This window comes from Emydura macquarii, unplaced genomic scaffold (genome assembly GCF_026122565.2).
Source record: "Emydura macquarii macquarii isolate MOO-44397 ecotype Brisbane River unplaced genomic scaffold, CSIRO-AGI_Emac_v2 contig_2481, whole genome shotgun sequence".
NCBI lineage: Eukaryota > Metazoa > Chordata > Testudines > Chelidae > Emydura > Emydura macquarii.
In genome coordinates this window covers 3396950-3416423 of record NW_027132618.1, presented here as the reverse complement: position 1 = coordinate 3416423, position 19474 = coordinate 3396950, and the positions used below count along the sequence as shown (strand labels likewise).

The window sequence follows — 19474 nt, the reverse complement described above, 5'->3', positions numbered from 1 at the left end:
TGATCAATATATTCCTATCCTAGGGCTAGTCCACCAAATGAAGTTGGTAGTACCATGTTCTCCATACTATCTCATATTACAAGCAAATATGAAATATTTTGGTCACTGGTTCTAAATACCAATAGATCGTGATATGGATTCAAACTGTATTATCTAGTTCTTGATATGCCAGAAGAGAGTCTTGCTCTAAAAATCTGCACTAGTTGTAACATTTGGTGTGTAATCTGTTTTGAATTCCATAGGGGTGAAAGTAGCAGCATTTGTTTTATGTATATAATACAATTGTCATTCAAGTGACAGGAAAAACATTTTGTTACAGTGAATTAAACTGGAACATTGCCAGTTGAAAGCTGTCACTGAGTTGGCATCATGGCTCACCAAAGACCTTTTAGTTCTGAGGAGCCTACCGTAAGTACAATTAGTCGATATCAATCATTTACACCTGTTCTTTGGTTCAGTGATCTTCCTTTTTTAAATGAATTCCCTGCAGTTGCCTCTATATAGGCTGCTCCAGACATCCTACTGTGAAACAAATAATTTTCATATCCAAAAGCTACCATTTATATGTGTAACTATGAGTCAAGGAAAGGGCTCTTGATCATTAAACGTTCATCTGACAGCATGTTTTACCTATTTTATTAAAGAGACAAGCAGATAACAAACTAGTCCATATCACTTCCTTCATTCTCACCATCCTTTTAACTGTTTATAGGCTGAAGACATTCAGTAAAAACATACTGAGTTAATCATTCGTGTCTCTGGGCAAACTTCATGTTTGGGCAGTACACAACCATTCAAAACATCAGATTGTAACAGTGTTCCCCGGCTCCTATTGTCTAATTCAGAATTATGGCTCCGAGTTCATCGCATTGCCTTCTCCTAAGCAGCCTCTCACCTGGTCCTGTTTGGAAACCTGATTAATTTATTTGCCAGGGACAAAGAAGTGCCTTTGCACCCTTGCACAGTGCTCCATACAACTTTCTGGACTTCTTATTAATCTCTTCTAAATACATAGTGGATTACACTGCTAATATAATTAAAACTGTTCAAGATACAATCCAAATAATATAAAACACAATGTGCTTGTGATAGGTGGACATTCACAGCTTACATTTTAAAGTACTGTTTGATATCACAGGAGCTTCCCTTAATGAGATAATTTCGCAGTGAACATCAGATACTACTAAAACTATCAGAACATTTCTACCAAGGTTAAGGAAGAGTTCTCAGAATTGGAGTCTGTCAGTAGTCTGTTCCATTGTATCGAAAGATCTCCACTAGAAAGGAATTTGTAGCAATTCCATTGTGAAAATATTCATCTGTTTTATTAAGTATATAACCTGAATTTGTCTGGTTCAGCCCATCTTGAATTATAATCCCCCTACATCCTTCAACTTAGCACGATTTTCTCTGAGAGCCTTAAAAGGGTAGCGGTCCCATGATGCTTCTGTTTTTTCTCTGTGCTTTCTTTGGCCACTCATTTCTACTGACATTTAACTTACTCTAAAGTAATATAGAAAAACCAGTGAAACTGAATCTTCTACAACTTCTAAATGTCTCCTGTACTGCATTTGGGAATACTCATTGAAATGTTCTGTTGGTTTGTCCCCACAGCTCACTAAAATGCCATATTTTTTATAAACCTAAAATTCATATTCCTTTCCAGCATCTTGATCTATAGTGAACAAGTGCTTAAATTAATGATCCGCAGATATCTCAGGGTGCACAACTGGGAAAAATAACTGACTCGTTAAGTCTCTTGGGCATGGAATTATTTAGCCATTTTACCTATGTGTCATGAAGAAACAGTTGCCCTCGTTTCAGAAAGTCAGGCGTTATTAGTATTGAGCTGTTTGATGACTTTCTAATATTCACCGTTGAACTGCAGAGGACACCTGTTTTTAAAAAAATCGGTGCTCATCAAATGTTTTTGCAGTCTTGCTCTAAGTAATTGGAATCAAGATATATTTGCCAAGCTTGCAAATGGTATCAGAAGAATACTGGATATGTAAGCACACAAGTCATTTGAGCACTCAGGCCTTGTGTACTCAAGAAGAGTGATGAGAATGACAACTGTCAATCATAGGACTCCTCTGTCCCATACTCCAAATGAGATTTGAAACAGCTTGGTCATTAGGGCTGATGGGGCCAAACTATTTATTTTAAACCTCCATTTCAGAAAGTATACTAGATACCTGTGTCTTGATTTCTCTACTGCCTACTTATGCATATCTCTGCAAAGGGAGGTGTAGAATGGTATCAGACCAGAATGTACAAGGCAGTGAAGAATCTGGCTTACTACTTATTTTCCAAGTGTAGAGAAGGGCCTTGCTTTAATGGTGAAATCTGTTAGTAGCCTGATTATCTGTTGTGTTGCACCTTGTGGTGGTGTTTACACCAGTATAAAATGCTGCCAAATCAAGCATTTTCCCCCCTTTTTTGCAGTGGTATAAATTACTGCAGTAGTTGAAGGGTAAAACAGAATTGCTTCTAGTGGCTCTAACAATAAATACTCTCAGAGCAGAGCAATACCTTGCTAGCCATAAGAGTATTTTAAACATCTCGTTTAAGAAAAATGGTTTTTCTGGTTTTTTGTTGTTGTTGTTTTTGTAGACAGAGAGGAGCGAGTTCAGAATCAATGCAGGTAAGTACGACTCCAGTGATTTAATTGTTGCTCCCAGTTGCACTAGGACTGAATTTGGCCCCAGTGCTTGTAACAGATTGAGCTAATTAGATGGTGGTAGCTAATTTAGCCAGAACATAAGTTAAAGTACAATAAGCCCTCTGAACCAGGACAACTGTAACTAATGGCAGGTTTCCTTGTGACAGATGGAACGTCATCTGTCAAGATTTCATATTTGATACAGGATAGAAATTATTGGTAAAATGAAATTATTGGAAAGCCTGGGTCATGTTTCATTAAAATTTGGGTCCAGAGAGGGTGTTATAAATTACTTCAGGCACAGTCCAAAATCAACTCAATGGAAAGCATATGGGCATCCAAAAGGACTTCAGCCACTTCATGTGTCTAGAGATATTTTCATATGGTTGATTCTACGTTTATCTAAATTTCTCTTCTTTCCTAACAAACCTCATTTACTTAAGATCATTATGCTCTTGGTTTGTTTTTGGTAGATTCACTCACAACCGTCATGGAGAGGGAATCAAACCTTTAGCCTTTGAGGAGCTGTAATGCAGAAGACTCATATTTGAGGGCTTGTGGGATTTGGATCACTGGATAGTGCGTGTGTGTGTTTGCCACTTTGTGGGGCACAGATCAGAAAAGATGGAGAGGATAGGAGCTTGTCAGGATGGGAGCTGATGCTGTTAGGATTGGGCAACACCCGCTCTAGGATTTGGGAAGTGCTATATGAGGGGTTGCAAAGCTGGCTTCACAGTTCTTTGCTTCCCCTGCCCCAGAACTGAGCCCTGTGTTTTGGAGCAAGATCAGGCAGAGGAGATGCCAGGTATGGCTAAAGCAGGGGCAGAAACACTGCCCCAGTCCTACTGACCTGGGAATTTTGTTGCTCTCAACTGGTATGTTTACAGTAAACAAAGTATGAAATCACTTCAACTGAAGTAATGAATTAATTCAGCAGTAGAACAATAGCTTGAATTACTTGATTCACTTCTAAGGAAGTCTAATACAAAAGTTCCTTATTTGAGGTGTTTGATTAATTTAAAGCTGTATGCACATTTTGCTATGCCTGTGTAATTTTATGGGAATATATTAATAATTGGCTAGGCACTCCTGTGTTGTAATTTACTTGAAAATGTTGATTTATGGGTTATACTGGAGATGTGATCTTTAAGAAATGCACTCTGTGATTATTTTTTAACACACTATATTGAATGGATGTTTGGTAGTGAGTTTTGCTGCCTGACTTATTTCGGTAATAATACTTGTTATAGTTATAGTGCTTTACATATTCAAAGTATGATACATACATTAACTAAGTAGTCCTCAAAACACCCATGAGTGCAAGTAAATAGTATCCCCATTTTACAGAGAGGGAAACTGATGCAGAAAGGTGAAGTGACTTGTCCAAAGCCAGACAGTGAGTCAGCAGCAGGCATGGAATTAGAATGTGGGACCTCTTCTTTCCCAGCCCTGGCTGTTTTCTCTGGTTTGTGAGAGTTTTTAATTTGTGGGAAGAAACTGAGAAATAGCTCATTGATATTATCACAGAACTTCTCTTATGGTAAAGCTTTCATAAGAAACTGGACTTGAATGTTGTTGCAAAACAGCTTCCTATACTGGGGCTTTCATGCTTTTTCAAGCATTAATGCCAACTTAACAGAGTCTCTCATGGATCAAGCCTCTCTCTCGGGCATGGTTGTGTGACATGGCAGCTGCAGCAACTCCTTAAATGGGAAAGTATTATGAAGAAAAAGTGTATGTGTAACTTTGCCTATGGTGTTCAGTGTTTCTGTTTCCTAGTTCTAAATTTCAAACTTTGGAAAAATACAACATTTTCAGGTTTTTTTCTTCTTTCGTCCAGGTCTGTTCTGTACTGCAGTAGAGCTGATTCAGCCTTTTCTTAGGACTCAATTCTACCTTCAGATTAACCAGCACAAATTGGGAATAATTCTGTTGAGTTTGGTGGAGCTACTCCAGATACAGCTATGAAACAAAGGCATAATTTTCAGAAAGTATGATTCTAAGGGCAACAACAAAGAATATAGACTTTTTTGGTGTATCAGCCAGGTAAGGGAATCTACCAAGCAATTCATGACTATTAATTAATGACTATGAGCCACCAATGTGATGTGGCCCTGAAAAAAGCTAATGCGGTCCTAGGATGCATCAGACAAGGTATTTCCAGTAGAGATAGGGAGGTGCTAGTACTGTTAGACAAAGCATTGGTGAGACCTCATCTGGAATACTGTGTGCAGTTCTGGTCTCCAAGGTTTAAAAAAGATGAATTCAAACTGGAATAGGTGCAGAGAAGGATGCATCAAGACTGAGCTTGATAAGTTTACGGAGGGGATGGTATGATGGGACAGCCTAATTTGGCAATTAACTGATCTTTGACTACTAGTAGTAAAATGTGCCTAATGGCCTGTGATAGGATGTTAGATGGGTTGGGTTCTGAGTTACTATAGAATTCTTTCTGTGTGTCTGGCTGGTGAGTCTTGCCCACATGCTCAGGGTTTAGCTGATTTGTTTTAGGACATGCGATACATGGGAAATGTGGTTCAAATGCAATCATGTCTTCTCTGGCAATATCTCCAAACTAGATTTTAATCAACTAATTTTATCTTTGTATCCTTTTTTTATGCCACTTGTATTGTGTGATTATATGGTATTTCACATTGAAGTGACTTACTGTTTTGATTATAGTTGTTGTTTTTATGTGCAAGCATAAGTTTCACCTTATCATTGATAACTTGTCTACATTCAATTTGCATAACCATTTCATATAATTATTAACCTTGTGGAAAGTCATGTTAGTTAATAAGTTTAGATTTTATTTGGTTTAAGTTTGTGTGTTATTCATGTCCTGCTCTTACAAAAACATAAGGATAAAGAACTTAAATTTGTTATGGCTATGGTAGATTTGATGCAGTTTCTTTGACAACATGCATTATTTGATATGTTGGGCACTGTTGGGTAGTTAAAGCAATCAGTTGAGTTCACTGCATCCATTGTGCAATAGTTCTAATGCCTGGGCAAAGGATAAAGGGTCTTTTTAGAGTTGACGATTTCAGACTAATATTTCAATGCTTCCTTTTTGGAAATGCTTGGGAGGGGAGAAAGTAGGATAGCTGGAGATTCCAGTTCACTTTCCTCAAAGGTACAGTATGTACACCCTACATGTTCTAGAATTCTGTGCAGATGCCAAAGGAATAAAAGGTAGCTCATTCCACTTTGCTTTCCGCAGCAATGAGGAGCTGTTTCTCTACTCAGTCTGAATTGGAAGGTGTAAGAGAAATTACCCCTCACACGTTTTTAGCCACGTAAGTGATGTGGATGAGTAATTGGCTAGTGCTAAAAGTTGCTGATTATTGTTCCCATTCATTCAGTCAGAATGTAGTTGTGCAGTTGGACTCTGTAATTCCACATCTTGGAAACCCCTGGGTAAGGAAATACTTCTGGTCCTATTAACATACCAACTAGCAAATAAGAGCAGCAGTTGATCCATGTGACAGTGTTGAGTCTTCGTCCGTATAGCAGAGAGTTCAGTTTCCTTATACAGTGTTGAGTCCTTTAAACATTTAGAGCTACTCTTTTTTTAAAGTGTACTCTGTTTAGTGTTCATACTTCAGGGTCACAAATGACAGCAAATGCCAAAGATGGCATTTAACATCTATCTGATTAGACCCACAGATCAGATAAGATTAAGAACTCTCTCATTTTCATTTGCAAATAATTGTGGGAGCAAAACAGAGGCTGAGTTGAGGCCTATTAAAAAGTTGGGATTTGGGGCCAACTTTTCAAAGAGGACTCACCCCACCCTTTAAATCTGTGCCAGCAAGATTGACATGCAGAATTGTTTTTATGTGCAAAACCTGGATTTATGTGTGCACGCAGAATAGCTAAATGTGAGTTGTTTTATGCGAACTATTCTGAATGCAGATTTATAAGCATCTTTTCAAAATGTGGCCCTCTGGGTATTATTCTGTGAGAGCTAGACATGGGTCTTATAAAATTCATATATCAGCACTCCAGCTTGTTTTTCTACCAAAGAATTACCATTCTACTAAACAGCTTTCAAGTACAGCAAGAAGGAGAAAAACAATCAATCTTATTTCTAATGGTCCTTCCCCAAATAAATTTATGACACTTGTAATGTGTTAGCCATTCTAGAATGCTCACAAATTTCTTTGTAAATAACCACTCATGAATATGTCAGCAAGTCTCTCTCTCAAGACTAAATATTGAAGTATGGTGCAAAAAGGAGTTAATCCTCTCACTATCACTTTGAAGTAGGTAGGTATGATTATCCTAATTTTACAGAAGAGTAAACAGACACGCAGTCGGAGCTGGGATTAGAAACGAGGATATTCTGTCTTTTATGAAAAACTAGAAAATATAAATCATAAAACATTTTAAAGTATAAGTGGATGTGGTTCTGAGAAGGAAACTTGCTGATATATTGTAAGTGGGTATGTCTACATATTTGCACATTCTTGGAGTCCATAACAGGTGACTAGATTCTTTTGGGAAAGGAGTATTACAGACTGTATTAAACTTTATCTTCTCGTTGCAGGTGACAGCTGCTTAGTATGGTGGTGGTTCTTTGGTGAAAATCTATACCAGTCAATTGACTCTCAAACATCAATGAGATTCCAAATTAAACTGATTTTCTCTTTTATGTTAGGATCAGATTTATGTTCAGGATGTATATGACTCTTCCCACCCACTACCTCTACTCCTTTGAGTTGTAATTGTGCCTATTTGTTCTCTGATGTTCTTGGATACATCCGTTTGTTACATTAGTCACTGGATTTTTATTACACTGCAGTGCAACTTTGAACGTATTCAATTCACATTTTATTTTTGAAAGAGGCATTTGGAGAGGGAGTATGTAATAAGTGAAACATCAGGAATAAGTGAGAAAAATGGTAACGATGGTGTACATAGATAGAAAGAGCACAATGTGTCTTTAAACCTACAGGTCCCCCATACATCAGTGACACTTATTTTTGACATCTGTTAATTTGCAAATTTGCCTCTGGCAAGAGGACAAGGAAACAGTAGCATAGTGAGATGAATGAAAATACCCAACAGTAATTAGGGAGGTGCACAATGATTATAAGCTGTCAGAAAAAAGGGGTTTAGTATGGAAGCTCTGCTTGTTGAAGATCTAATTAGCAGAGCTCTTCCTGCAGCTTTGGTAAGGAAATGGTTTCCTTTAGATTGGACAGAGCACTGAAAATGGCACTTAGGAAATGGTGCCACTGTGTGTGCACTTCAATTGGTAATGTTTAGTCCTTGTTTGGATGAGGGAATCCAGTAAAAGATTAGAGAGTAGGAGTTCCTGGTTCCCTTTAGACCACATCTGTCTGTTCTAATCAGACCCTTTTACCTATCATAAGACTTTCTGACTTTGCCTTGATTCTGAAAGTGTTGTATTAGCTTTGATCTCTTCTGACCCCTTACTATAGTTTTGTTTCTCCGATTTTTAAATATTCCCTATATTAGTTTTTCCCCATTCTACCCTCCCCAATGCCATCATAATCAGACAAGATGGATTACGTGGATGAAAGATGCATTAATTGCTCTTGCATCTCATTTGTTTGATGACACCATTGTATCGAACTAACTTTGAGTCTCGTATGATCAGTATACTGAGGTAATATTCCTGTCCATCGGTTGTGGCTGCTGTTAATAGTTTGTTTCAGGGTTTCTCACCAGAAGGTGTCATACTAGTTCTACCACTTTTGATATAGTTCGTGCTTCTCTGCACTGATGTAACCTATCATTCCTGCCATTGTTTGAAAGGAGATAATAACAATATATTAGACAGTGTTTGAAACGTAACTTAACCTTTAATTCTTTTGCTCATTTCTTTAGGAACCACACAAATAAGAGGGAAAATTTTAATATTAACAACAAATTGACTAGGGTGAACAAAAAAGAGCTCAACAAAAAACCGAAAATAAAGATGAGAGAGAGGGAGGAAGCCAGCCTGCAACTGAAAGGAAGAATGTTCTCATAGGATGGGACTGAGGCTTAGGAGATCTGGGTTCTAATCCTGACTCTGTCACAGACTCCTGCTTGACCTTTGGGAAGCTGCTTCATTTCTTCATCAGTAAACTGAGGAGAATAAATCTACTCCCTTATGTCACCAGCTTATTGTGAGGATAAATCCATTAATGTCTCTGTGGGTCTTGGATATTATGTGGACTATCAAATCCTATACATAAAAAGAAATTGAGCATTATATCATTAACACATTGTATATGTGGTGTTTCAGAATAATCATGATCAACGTTTTAGGGACTGACAACTGCAAGCACAAATGGTTTGGACACTGTAATATCACCATCAAGCCTTAATGTTTCCTTGGTTTATCTGAAGCAGAAAATGAGACTCCTTGAGTCAGATCCTCCGATGTATCTGGGTTGTGCTGGCTGCACCACCCAGAGAGTCCTTTATGCCATGGAGTCCCCAGCTGCCCCTTTAGCACAGTTTTCTGTCCTCTTTGTAGCGCTGAGCAAAAGGGATAAAATGACAGCTGGGGATCTGGCTCACAGCACCTCATTAAAGAGCCGTCTGATTGAAGTAGAATAGTCCTTCCAGCGCACTCTGTGATTGGGGTAGTCTGTGCGGGGTAAGGAAAGTGTTTCTAAAGCAGGGGGTCTCAAACTTTTTTTGCCGGGACCCCCTTTGAAAATATTTCAGGCTGTGATAACCCTCTGCCCCAAGAAGTGATGACTCATGCCATACCACCCTCCCTTCTGCACTGTTGCAGGGAGTGGCATTGCCTTCAGAGCACCTGGCCGGCAGTTGCTGTTCTCTAGCCACCCAACTCTGAAGGGCTCTGACTGTCAGCCCAGCACAGAGCTGACAGCCACAGCCCCAGCATGTGTGGGGGCTGACAGCTCGCAACCTCCCAATAATAACCTTGTGGCCCCTGGAGGGGGTCCTGACCCCCAGTTTGAGAACCCCTGTTCTAAAGCTAAAAGAGGGGAGCTATGCTGGAAGGCACTTGTTGATTTTACTAAGCCTGGAAGCCGTGCTAACTCTCCATGTCACTTCCTGGCTATTAAACACTTCCCTTTAACAATCTGTGCAGGGCTATGTATTCTTCTCGATTTCTTTCTTCTGATGGCAACATAACCTTTCTATTTCAGTAACGGATAGCCATTAACTTCACTTTCCAAATCTTGATTTATTTCTCTAAGGTGTGGTCTCGGTTGCTGTGCTTGATAATAGCCCAGATCAAGGGGTCAGAGTCGATAAGATCTTGCACTTCTAGAGTGTGGAACTGCCAATAGGAAAGGTGCCAGCTCCAGCTGGCAGTTTACACTGGGGAGGATACAGGGTAGGCTTACTGAGAGAGAAGAAACAAGCCATATGCTCCTGACTGTGGTTTCTTTCCAAGACCACAGAGTTTTAATACATGCCGGATAGAACGAACAAACCCAAAAGAATCTTCCTCTTACAAAGCTGGTTCAGTTACTGGCCATTTTAACTTGTACACCAAGGAGTGGTTGGAGCATGTAAAGTTTTTCATGCTGAACAGACATGAGCTATGGATGTGTTTGGGAAACCACTGGGGTTTTTAAAAATCTGCTTGTATGCAATCTAACCCTGCAAATTACTGAGGTTATGACTACACAGTGAGCCTCCCAACCCATGTCAACAGATATGGGCTACTGGGGTTTGTGACAGTGCTCTAAAAATAGTTGTATAGACAGTGCTTTGAAGTTGTGGCTCAGGCGGGCGATCTGGCTCTGAAGTCCACTGCCCCCCTCTCTAGGCTTCAGAGCCTGAGCTCCAGCTATTTTTAGAGTACCAGTATGATCCCTGTTAGCCAGGTGAACAGACTTGGGCTGGGAGGCTTGCTCCAGAATGCAGTACCCCGTATGCCTTCAACTCCCATTCAGCATGTAGTGGGATTTGGCCATTGATGCATGGTGTATGCTTCTTAGGCACTTGGTTGCAGTATACACGACTTCCCTGATCAAAGTTACCCCCTTACTTTATTTTTATCCCCTTCTTACAACCTTTCTTTTACTCCCTTTCTTTAGATGGCTTTTTATAATGTGTACAGAAAACCCATTTTGCTCTCTTTGGAACCCTTTAGATAACTAAAGTCACCTTTTCATTACCCCTCCCCACCACACACACAGTAGGTGAGCAAATATCAAGATAACCATCTCAAAGTGGGTTTGTTATTGTCTTGACAGCTGCTCAGAGGTCATTTAAAAGACTGTAAGAACAATGTCAGTCAGTTTTAGCTTTGTTTTAGGTTCTCAACAGATCTTCAAGGTACCTGCCTGAATGGAGCTTGTGATGTATTTTTATGCAATGTCACTACTGCCTGGCACCGCTATAAGGGTAACTATATTTTGACATAAGGCTTAATTTAGATTTTTATCCCCAATCCAATGGTTCCCATATTTTAGGATGTCTGTCACCTTTCTCTTATTCTGTTGCCTTGGGAGTTGTTAAAATTTTTGTAGAAAATTACTATTAAAAAAGATTATTTTGTTGCTTTAGAGGTCTTCAGTTGCTCCACCTCCCTGCCCTCACTCCCCCACTCCATTTTGTTTGTATATGGTCAGGAATTCGTGTGAAATCTGTTTAAAGCAGATGAATTGCTTACCCCAGTGTAATGGAGCAGAATTTACCCTTTCCTTGTTCTTGAAAGTAACCTCTATAGAACAACTATTACTCACCTGCTTTCTCTAAAGAACTGGGATGTTTTTGTTTGCTTTCATGGCTTAATTCAGCCTCACGCTCACCGTTCTTACACATGTGTAACTCCGCTGACTTCAGGGATTGCTCCTGATTCTCACCAACGTGAGCACTAAATCAGTCCTGCAATGTGAAGCTGAATCCAGAGAGATTCACTATAAAACTTGCGTGGTTGCCAGCTCCCTTCAGGTTGAAGAGGACAAAGTTGATGAGTCCAGGTTTTTGTTACTGGTTAACATGGACAACAAGGAAATTTCTTGCATCATTCTTAATAGATGACTAGAATGGCATGAGAAACTAGTAGGGGGGTATACGTTTACTTCTGATAAAAATGTAAGTTGGTTAACAAATTACATGTTTGCATCTGGCTCCTGATAGTTTTCCGATGCAGGCCACAGTAACGCAGTTTGAGCAACCCTGACTTCAGGCCTTGATCCATAAGTCAAAGAACAGATAAGCAATGGTTAAGAGAAGGTGTGTATTAGAAAATGGCATTAGAAAATCCTGAGTTCATATGAGTCAGCAGTAATAATGTCATCTGACATAAAGCTCCAGATCACAATACTAGAGTGAACTTCAAACGACATCTCTGCCTGTCTGAGCTATGATGGGCCCATCATTGAGGTAGTGAGCCAACAACACTCGCTGTAAGCACTGATTCACTCCAGTGAGGATTTTCTGAAATCATTAAACACATGCACTATTACTGATGCTGAGATGAACTCTGTCCAGCTCCAGATAGGTAATTACAACCTTCTCTGGGAGGCTTTTATTTAGTACCATGTATTCACTTTTGTTTTTTGATCCCTTGCTGTCTTCCGCTTTAAAAAACTCCTTGTTACCTCATCCTTGTGTCATATTAAATAAATAAAAATATATACTATACAAAGCAGTTTCCAATTTTATTTTTTCCTGACTTTTGCTGTGACTAAAAAATTAATTTAAAAATATAAAATACGGTCTGACTTATTTCTTCTTTCTCCTGGGCTTGTTTTCAGGCTTTTCACCACCTGGTCCCCTACCTCCATCAGCAGAGCCACAATGTGGCTTTCCTTTGGTAAATAGGTTGGTGTATTACTCTTATTTTAGGTGCAGATCACTAAGGTGGGACAGGCGTGTTTCTTCTGATCCAGTTGTTTTGATGCAAAAAATGCACTGTACCAGCTTCACTGCCAGAATAGCTCTACCAAAAGCTGTTTTCTAAAGGGTGCTCTCAGAAATGAAAAATGATGGTCATGTTATAAAAGTGAAGCTGCTGCTTGGACCATGGCGTCTAGCTGCAGCTGCGATTTGTATGGGGCCAGGATTGCACGCACACAAGACAGGACAGCCTTAAGCACTTACATGAAGGAAGGGCAAGAGTCATCTCTGTGAGTAGTGGTGGTGAAATAAACATGGTTTTACCCTACCTATGACCCTATAGTCTTTATCCTACTCCTTTTTGACAGTTGGTTTCCTTCACCAACTGTGGATCCTGTATACATAAGGAAATTGTACCAATTTAACTATATCTGTTTCTGAATCAGTTTAGTTAAATTTGTGTAACTGTCCTGTATAGACACTTCTTAATCATTTTAATAGTGAATAAAATTGATTTTAACTTAATTTAGTTTTTACTAAATATTCCCATTGACTTCAAAGGGCTAAACGATGAGGAGAAAGCATGCAGCAGTGGTTTCAGTGCAAACATAGCTGGTGTTAGGGAACTTGCTAGTAGATTGGTGAATGTTGCAAGGTTGTGTGGATCTGGTATGGTGCTCTGGGACTGGGGCCAGGGGCTAGCGGACCTGCTCTCTCTATTGCTATTCCCAGGGAATCAGAGACTTTTAGACTATGTCTAGGAGGGTGCTGCTGGAGATAGTTCAGAGACCTAGTGTGAACCCATATTTGTAGGATTAATTCTCTGGTCTAGTAAAGCTTATGCACAATTTTAAGCATGTGAATAGTTCCACATGCTTAAAGTTAAGCAAGTGCAGAAAAGCCTGGCTGGATTAACACCTTAAATTCTGACATATCTGGTCTGAAGCAGGATTTCCATTGGGACTTTATCAATGCAGCAAGACACTTTAATGGAGATTTGATTTCAATATCTGTCCAAATGACACCTAGGCTCTTGTCCACCTACTAAAAGTCTATGGTGTCAATTCAGTGGAGGTCAGAGAGCTGGACCTAATATATATACATAGATCAGAACATGTGGCCCATCATAGGAGGTGTAGCCCCTGGAGAATAGGTCCCAGTACCTCTTGTCAGATAGTTGTGTTTACTCGGGGCTGCCTGATCATTTTGATTATAGAAAAATCCTAATTAATGAGAATTATCGAGCCAGGCAACTCCACCGTCTCTCCTTAAAAGCTGAGAGCTGCCTTCCCATGCTCATTTGCTATTGTAGGTCTCCCTTTCCCGATGGTCTGATCCTGGCTGAGCATACGGCCTTGGGTGATCTCTATCTAGTTCTGATCCTGCATGCAGAGAACTCCCGATGTCGTGTGAACGCCTTAGGGCCGGGGCTGCATCATCGTATATGGCGGCAAAGCTCTGTGCAAAGCGGGGGCGATAGAAACCAGCACTAATAGTCCGGTCGACTGGTTGGACCGAGCCGTGCAGCCCTGGGAAGGCCCCAATGATCAAGGAGTCACAGGTGGGACAGAGCCCCTCTCTCCCGTTGCATTTCCCCGCACACAATGATTGAACGCGGCCAGGCACCGGGCTGTGAAGTGCTGCGCGCTGAAGCTATTTTTACCACCCGCACTAGCTAAATGCGTTCCCAATGGTCCCCGGCGGTAGCTCCTCTGGGGGCAGCGAGCCCAGGGTGTGTGTGTGTGTGTGTGTGTGCGCCGCTGTCAGCTCGCCGGAGCCTGGGGAACCGGCCTGCAAACGGCGTGAGTGGCAGCCCCGCTCCCCCAACCAGCGGAGGAGCCCTCGGGCGAGGACCGCCTTTCTGCCCGCCTCCGCCAAAGCATCACCACGTGGTCCTCCCCTAGCAACCGCAGGGGATGGCTTGGTCCAGGCGGCTGGGGGCAGAGCGAAGGCGCGGGAGGCTGAGTCCGTAGGGGCATTGGCCGGGCTGTGCGCGGTGGAGCGGCCCGCGAGCGCTGTGTGCAGCGCGAGCTGCCCGGGATACCCAGCCCCCAGCCATTAGCACCCCCCAGCGGCAGTTCTCCTCGCATTTCCGGCACCATCCAAAGGGCAGCCTGCAAAAATGAGCCACCCTCACCCTGGGTAAGTGAGAGCTGAAGTTTCCAGCTATGCAGCCCGGCGGTTGGGCCAGCTGCGCCTCCCAGGCTGGGGAAGCCGAAGGTGGCAGATTGAGTAATGAATAGGGTGAAATGGAGAACTATTTCAAAGCACCCAGAAAGACTGTTCCTAGGATTTCTTCGCTGAAGATGCTGAAGTCCTTTATGTTTTCAGCTGCCATTGCTTTTTAAATAAAGAATTGCCTGTAATGACACCTGTCACAATGAAGCAGAAGCAGGCGCTGGCACCAGGCATTAGAACCTCAGTCGCAGGAACTGGTGGTTGCAGGATGATGTTTGTACAGAAAAGTATCCATATGGGGGGGGGGGCGGGGGGGGAAGGGAGAAGTGCTAGCTGGGAGAACTAGGGCTGACCTATTCCACATTCTCCTGGAGTACTGCAGTGAAAAGGAGAGGGCAGTCATTTAATATTAAAAAGCTGTATTGACACTAGGGTTTCTATATCTTCCTTCTTTAGGTTTACTTGTTTGAATACAGATTTTGACTCTCAGGGGATCTTTTATTGTTGCTTAACCATTGCTACCTCTTACTAAAACCCAACTGCAGTTCTTAATAGAAAGCAAACAAACACAAATCCCAAATCAATAATAGGAATCCAGTATTCTCAAATTCCTTTCTGTATTACACAGTGGGATGTATCTCAGACTAGTTTTTTTCCCTGTAAAACACTAGAAATACAAATAGTGAGTAGGCAGCTATATCATAACTTATCTTACAAATAATGTAATATGCTCTTTCCCTTTAATTGTATCCACTATACATTTTAAAGAGTTCAACAGCCTACTTAAAATCAGTTAATGTTCCTGATGTTTGAAATGAGACTCTAATCTTTGTTTATAATTATTTGGCATTCTAATTAAATTTATAGGAATAATGGAATAAAATTCAGTGAAGCAAACAACCTGAAAGAATTAAGGGCTTGATCTTGCATTCAGATTTAGACAAAACTCCCAATTACTTTAAAGGCTAATAATATTTACACAGCACTCTATCCTGCAATAATCTTTTCAACTGAATAACTTAACTGCAGGCACCACTGAAGTCAATGAGACTGCTCACATGAATTAAATTACCCAGCTCTATAAGTCTTTATAGTAGAACACTCCCTTACCTGGCACTTCTATCGAGAGCACATCCACAGATCTCAAAGCTCTTTGCAAAGGTGGATAAGATTCCTATTTTACAGATGGGGAAACGGATGCACAGACAGATTAATGCCAACATTGTCAAAAGCATCCCCTATTTTGGGTCCCTCAATTTTTGGGTGTCCAACTTGAGAAATCTAGGGCCTGATTTTGGAGGTACACACAGCTCCTGTTGAAGTCAATGGGAACTGCAGGTACTATGAACCTCTGCAAATCAGGCCCTAGGTGCTGAAGTGACTTGCTTAAAGTCTCAATGCAAGTGAGCAGCAGAGCTGGGCTTAGAACCCAGATAGCTGAATTCCCATTCCTGTGCCTATCCACTAGACATGCTGTAAAAGGTGCAAGACCAGCCCTTATAACATAGTTTGGTGATAATATAAAAGCCTTTGGAAACACTTGATTATTTGTATCCTGCATGTTTGTGAATCAGTGTGGTTGTTTGTACAGTTGAGGATAGGCTTTAAGAAAAAAATGTCTGAAAACTCCTTGGTTTTGGAAGGTTGTGTGGCATGGATTATTGCACAAAGGGCATCCTTGTGTTACAACTGGTGTCTATTGTACTTTGGGCTACAGACTAATGAATGCCTCAGTCATGGCTGTTTTAGTATATTTCTCAAAATACTTGTGAAGTAAAGTCTAATTAGGCTGGCTAATCATCTGTTTGGTGAAAATAGTGAGAATTACAGCACTGTGGATAATTAAGATAATTGACTATAATTTAGGGAAATATACTTAAAATAAATGAAGGCATTTGCAACAAGAACAATATGGATGGAAAAATCTTTAATGTATTCTGTCATTATCAAAACCACAGCCACTTAATGAAGCAGGGAAGCATTATGAAACTTTCAAAAGCTAGTATTTAAATATTTATATGTGAAGCCTATTTCATAAGTAAGGGTCTGATCCACAGTCAACTGAAGTCAGTTGGATTTCAGTGGGCTTTGGATCATATCTGAAGGCCTTGCTTTGATCTTGCAAATGGAACTTTACTCACATGAGTAGTCTCATTGCCTTCCCATCGACTCCATGGGATTATCACATGAATAAAAAATTGTGTTTAATGTCTGCAGGATTGGGGCAAAGCGATTAACCATTGGCCCAGTCCACAGCCCATCGAAGTGAATTCAAGTCTGCCTGTTGACTTCAATGTGCTTTGAATCAGCAAACCAACCATGTTACAGCCAGTGCTGAAAGTGGTCTTTTGAAAAGTGTGTGTATGGGGAGGGGGGAGAGAAGATGTTGCTTTAACTTTTGCAGGAAATGATAGACATCACATTTGTTCTGCTCCTTCCGCCCGCACATCAAGTCTAGCCCCCTCCCCCAGCCTCACTTCACCTCTGCTCCATCCACATCTCCTGATGTTCTCTATCCCTCTCCCCTGGTGTGAGGGGGCTGTAGCAGGGTCTCTCCTCCATCTGCCTAAGCCTGGTGTTGCAAAGAAGCCATCCCATTGCTATAGGAGGAGAGAAGTTGCTGGACTTTTTCTGGTCTCTCTTCCCACTCCCCACCTGTGAGAACAGCTTTGGCTACAGAGGGGAGCAAGAGACAGCACTACCTGCAACAGCACTGATTGACTGCTCTTCCGCACGAGATAGGAAAATGGGGAAGGCAGCCAGTCACAAGGGTTTTACCTCCCAGGCAGGGCTGAAATGTGCACCGCTCAGAGTCAGCAACATCATTCATGCTTTTAGAGATTTCAATCATATCCGTCCACATCATCTCTTTGGCTAAACTGAACAGCTCCAGTCTTTTTAATTTCTCCTTGTATGGAAGCTGTTCCATCCCTCTTTGCATTTTTGTTGCCCTTCTTTGCACCTTTTCCAATTCTAATATCTCTTTTGAGATGGGGTGACCGGACCTGCACACAGTATTTAAGATGAGGGTGTACCATGGATTTATATAGCAACATTATGATATCTTCTGTCTTATTATCTATTCCTTTCCTAATTATTCTTAACATTATTAGCTTTTTTGACTGTTGTTTCACATTGAATGGATATTTTCAGAAAACTATCCACCGTGACTCTAAGATCTTTTTATTGAGTGGTAACAGCTAATTTGGACCTCATCATTTTGTGTGTATAGTTGGGATTATTTTTTTTCCAATGTGCATTACTTCACATTTACCAATATTGAATTTCATCTGCCACTTTGTTGCCCAGTTTAGTGAGATCCCTTTGTAACTCTTCACAGTCTGCTTTGGACTGAACTATCTTGAGTAATTTTGTATCATTTGCAAATGTGGCCACTTCACTGTTCACCCCCTTTTCTTGGCCCTGCACAGGGACACGCTCAAGCAGACTGCTGCTGTTTTCAGAGATACTGCCTTAGGGCATTTTGCTAGGGACAGGTTGAGAATTTGTAAGAGCAACACTCAAATCTCCCCAACAAAGCAAAATAACAAGTCATCTGTGTGGTTTCAGAGTTATATCCCAAGATTCTTTTTCAACCAAATGACCCCTTCCCCACCCCAAAATAGAAACAAACCACAAACCCATCTCAGTCACTGGCTACGTTTCCTTCATGTAGTTTAAGACAAGTTCATGAACACCAAATGAAACAACCATCTGTAAATATATGGCAGTCTGATCAAGACAACTGTTCTGGCTCTGGAGCACCCTGTTCTGCCTTGTAGACAGCCAAATCCATTTCTCTGCCTCGGCTAAGAGTGGCACAGCTCTTTGTTGGGGAACAAGGCTCAGCTGCACATGATTATCTCAGTTCAGGCAGGCACTCCCAGTTGTTCTGGAACAAACCTCTGCTGCTGGGATTTAACATGAGCTTTCCTCTCTGCAAAAAACAGCCACCAAATGCATGCCTCTGGTTTGGCAGAGCTTCCTCTGCCGAGGAGCCCCATTACATTTGGGACATGATGGATGTAGAGCTTCCTTATGGGGCATGGCAAAATTCCATTCCAGGCCTGATTCTGTGTCACTTTACTCACTTGAGAAGTCCCTACCCCTGCAAGAAGTCTTGTTGAAGTTGCTCACAAATCAGCTCAATGGGACTTCTTGTAGGAGTCAGGGCTGTAGGATTTGCCCCGTTGTGTTGCAGACTGTTGAGTAAGCTGTTGGTGGTTGATAATTTATGTGTAAAAATAACATACTTCTCCTAGACACTTTCTGTTTGCAAAATAAATAAGAATGAGGAGAGTCTGTCTATGTCACTAGCTGGAAATAATGCAAGATTCAATAGCTTATTAAAGCTGAGACTGCATCTCCGTCATGGCTAGAACTGTTTGTTCTCATTACAGTTTAAGTGGAAAAGTGGCAATAAACTGCAATTGTACAATATAAAGCAGGAATTTTAATTCCCGGTGACTATAGCAATCAATAAATAAGGCATTGATGCTCTCTGAGTCTTTCTTTGGTGTAATAACACTAACTTAATTACACCATGAACAATTAACCATGCAGATTTGATTTATAAAAATAATGTTAAAGGCCTACACAGACTTCATTCAAATAGTCATAAAATTATTGCTATGGGATAACATTGTTTGTCTCTGAGCTACAGCACCTAATACATTGTAAACTGATAAACATCAGATATTGCTGAAAAATATTTGGCACTGATGTTGCAAATGAAAACCCTGTAGAGTAGAATATTCCAAGTGAACAATCCCTTAATTTGCTAAATTCTCAGTCATCTGTGTGGTGGTTTAACCACATAGTGGTTGGGTGAAAATGACATGG

At 40.9% G+C, this 19474-nt stretch overlaps 1 protein-coding gene and 1 long non-coding RNA gene across 2 annotated transcripts in view; both read left to right on the top strand.

Moving 5' to 3' along the window:
* The first annotated feature begins 142 nt into the window (after positions 1 to 142).
* Positions 143 to 12233, top strand: LOC137163234 (uncharacterized). Its single transcript, XR_010922665.1, has 3 exons — positions 143 to 408; positions 4503 to 4708; positions 8522 to 12233. It is a non-coding gene; the product is annotated as an uncharacterized lncRNA (long non-coding RNA).
* A 2195-nt stretch (positions 12234 to 14428) lies between these two features.
* The window catches only part of ERICH3 (glutamate rich 3), a 50080-nt gene continuing 45034 nt past the window's right edge, over positions 14429 to 19474 (top strand). The window contains exon 1 of the mRNA XM_067563320.1: positions 14429 to 14596. Within this exon, the coding sequence (XP_067419421.1) occupies positions 14577 to 14596 (20 nt within the window). The 5' untranslated portion in view covers positions 14429 to 14576. The remainder of the gene's footprint in view (positions 14597 to 19474) is intronic.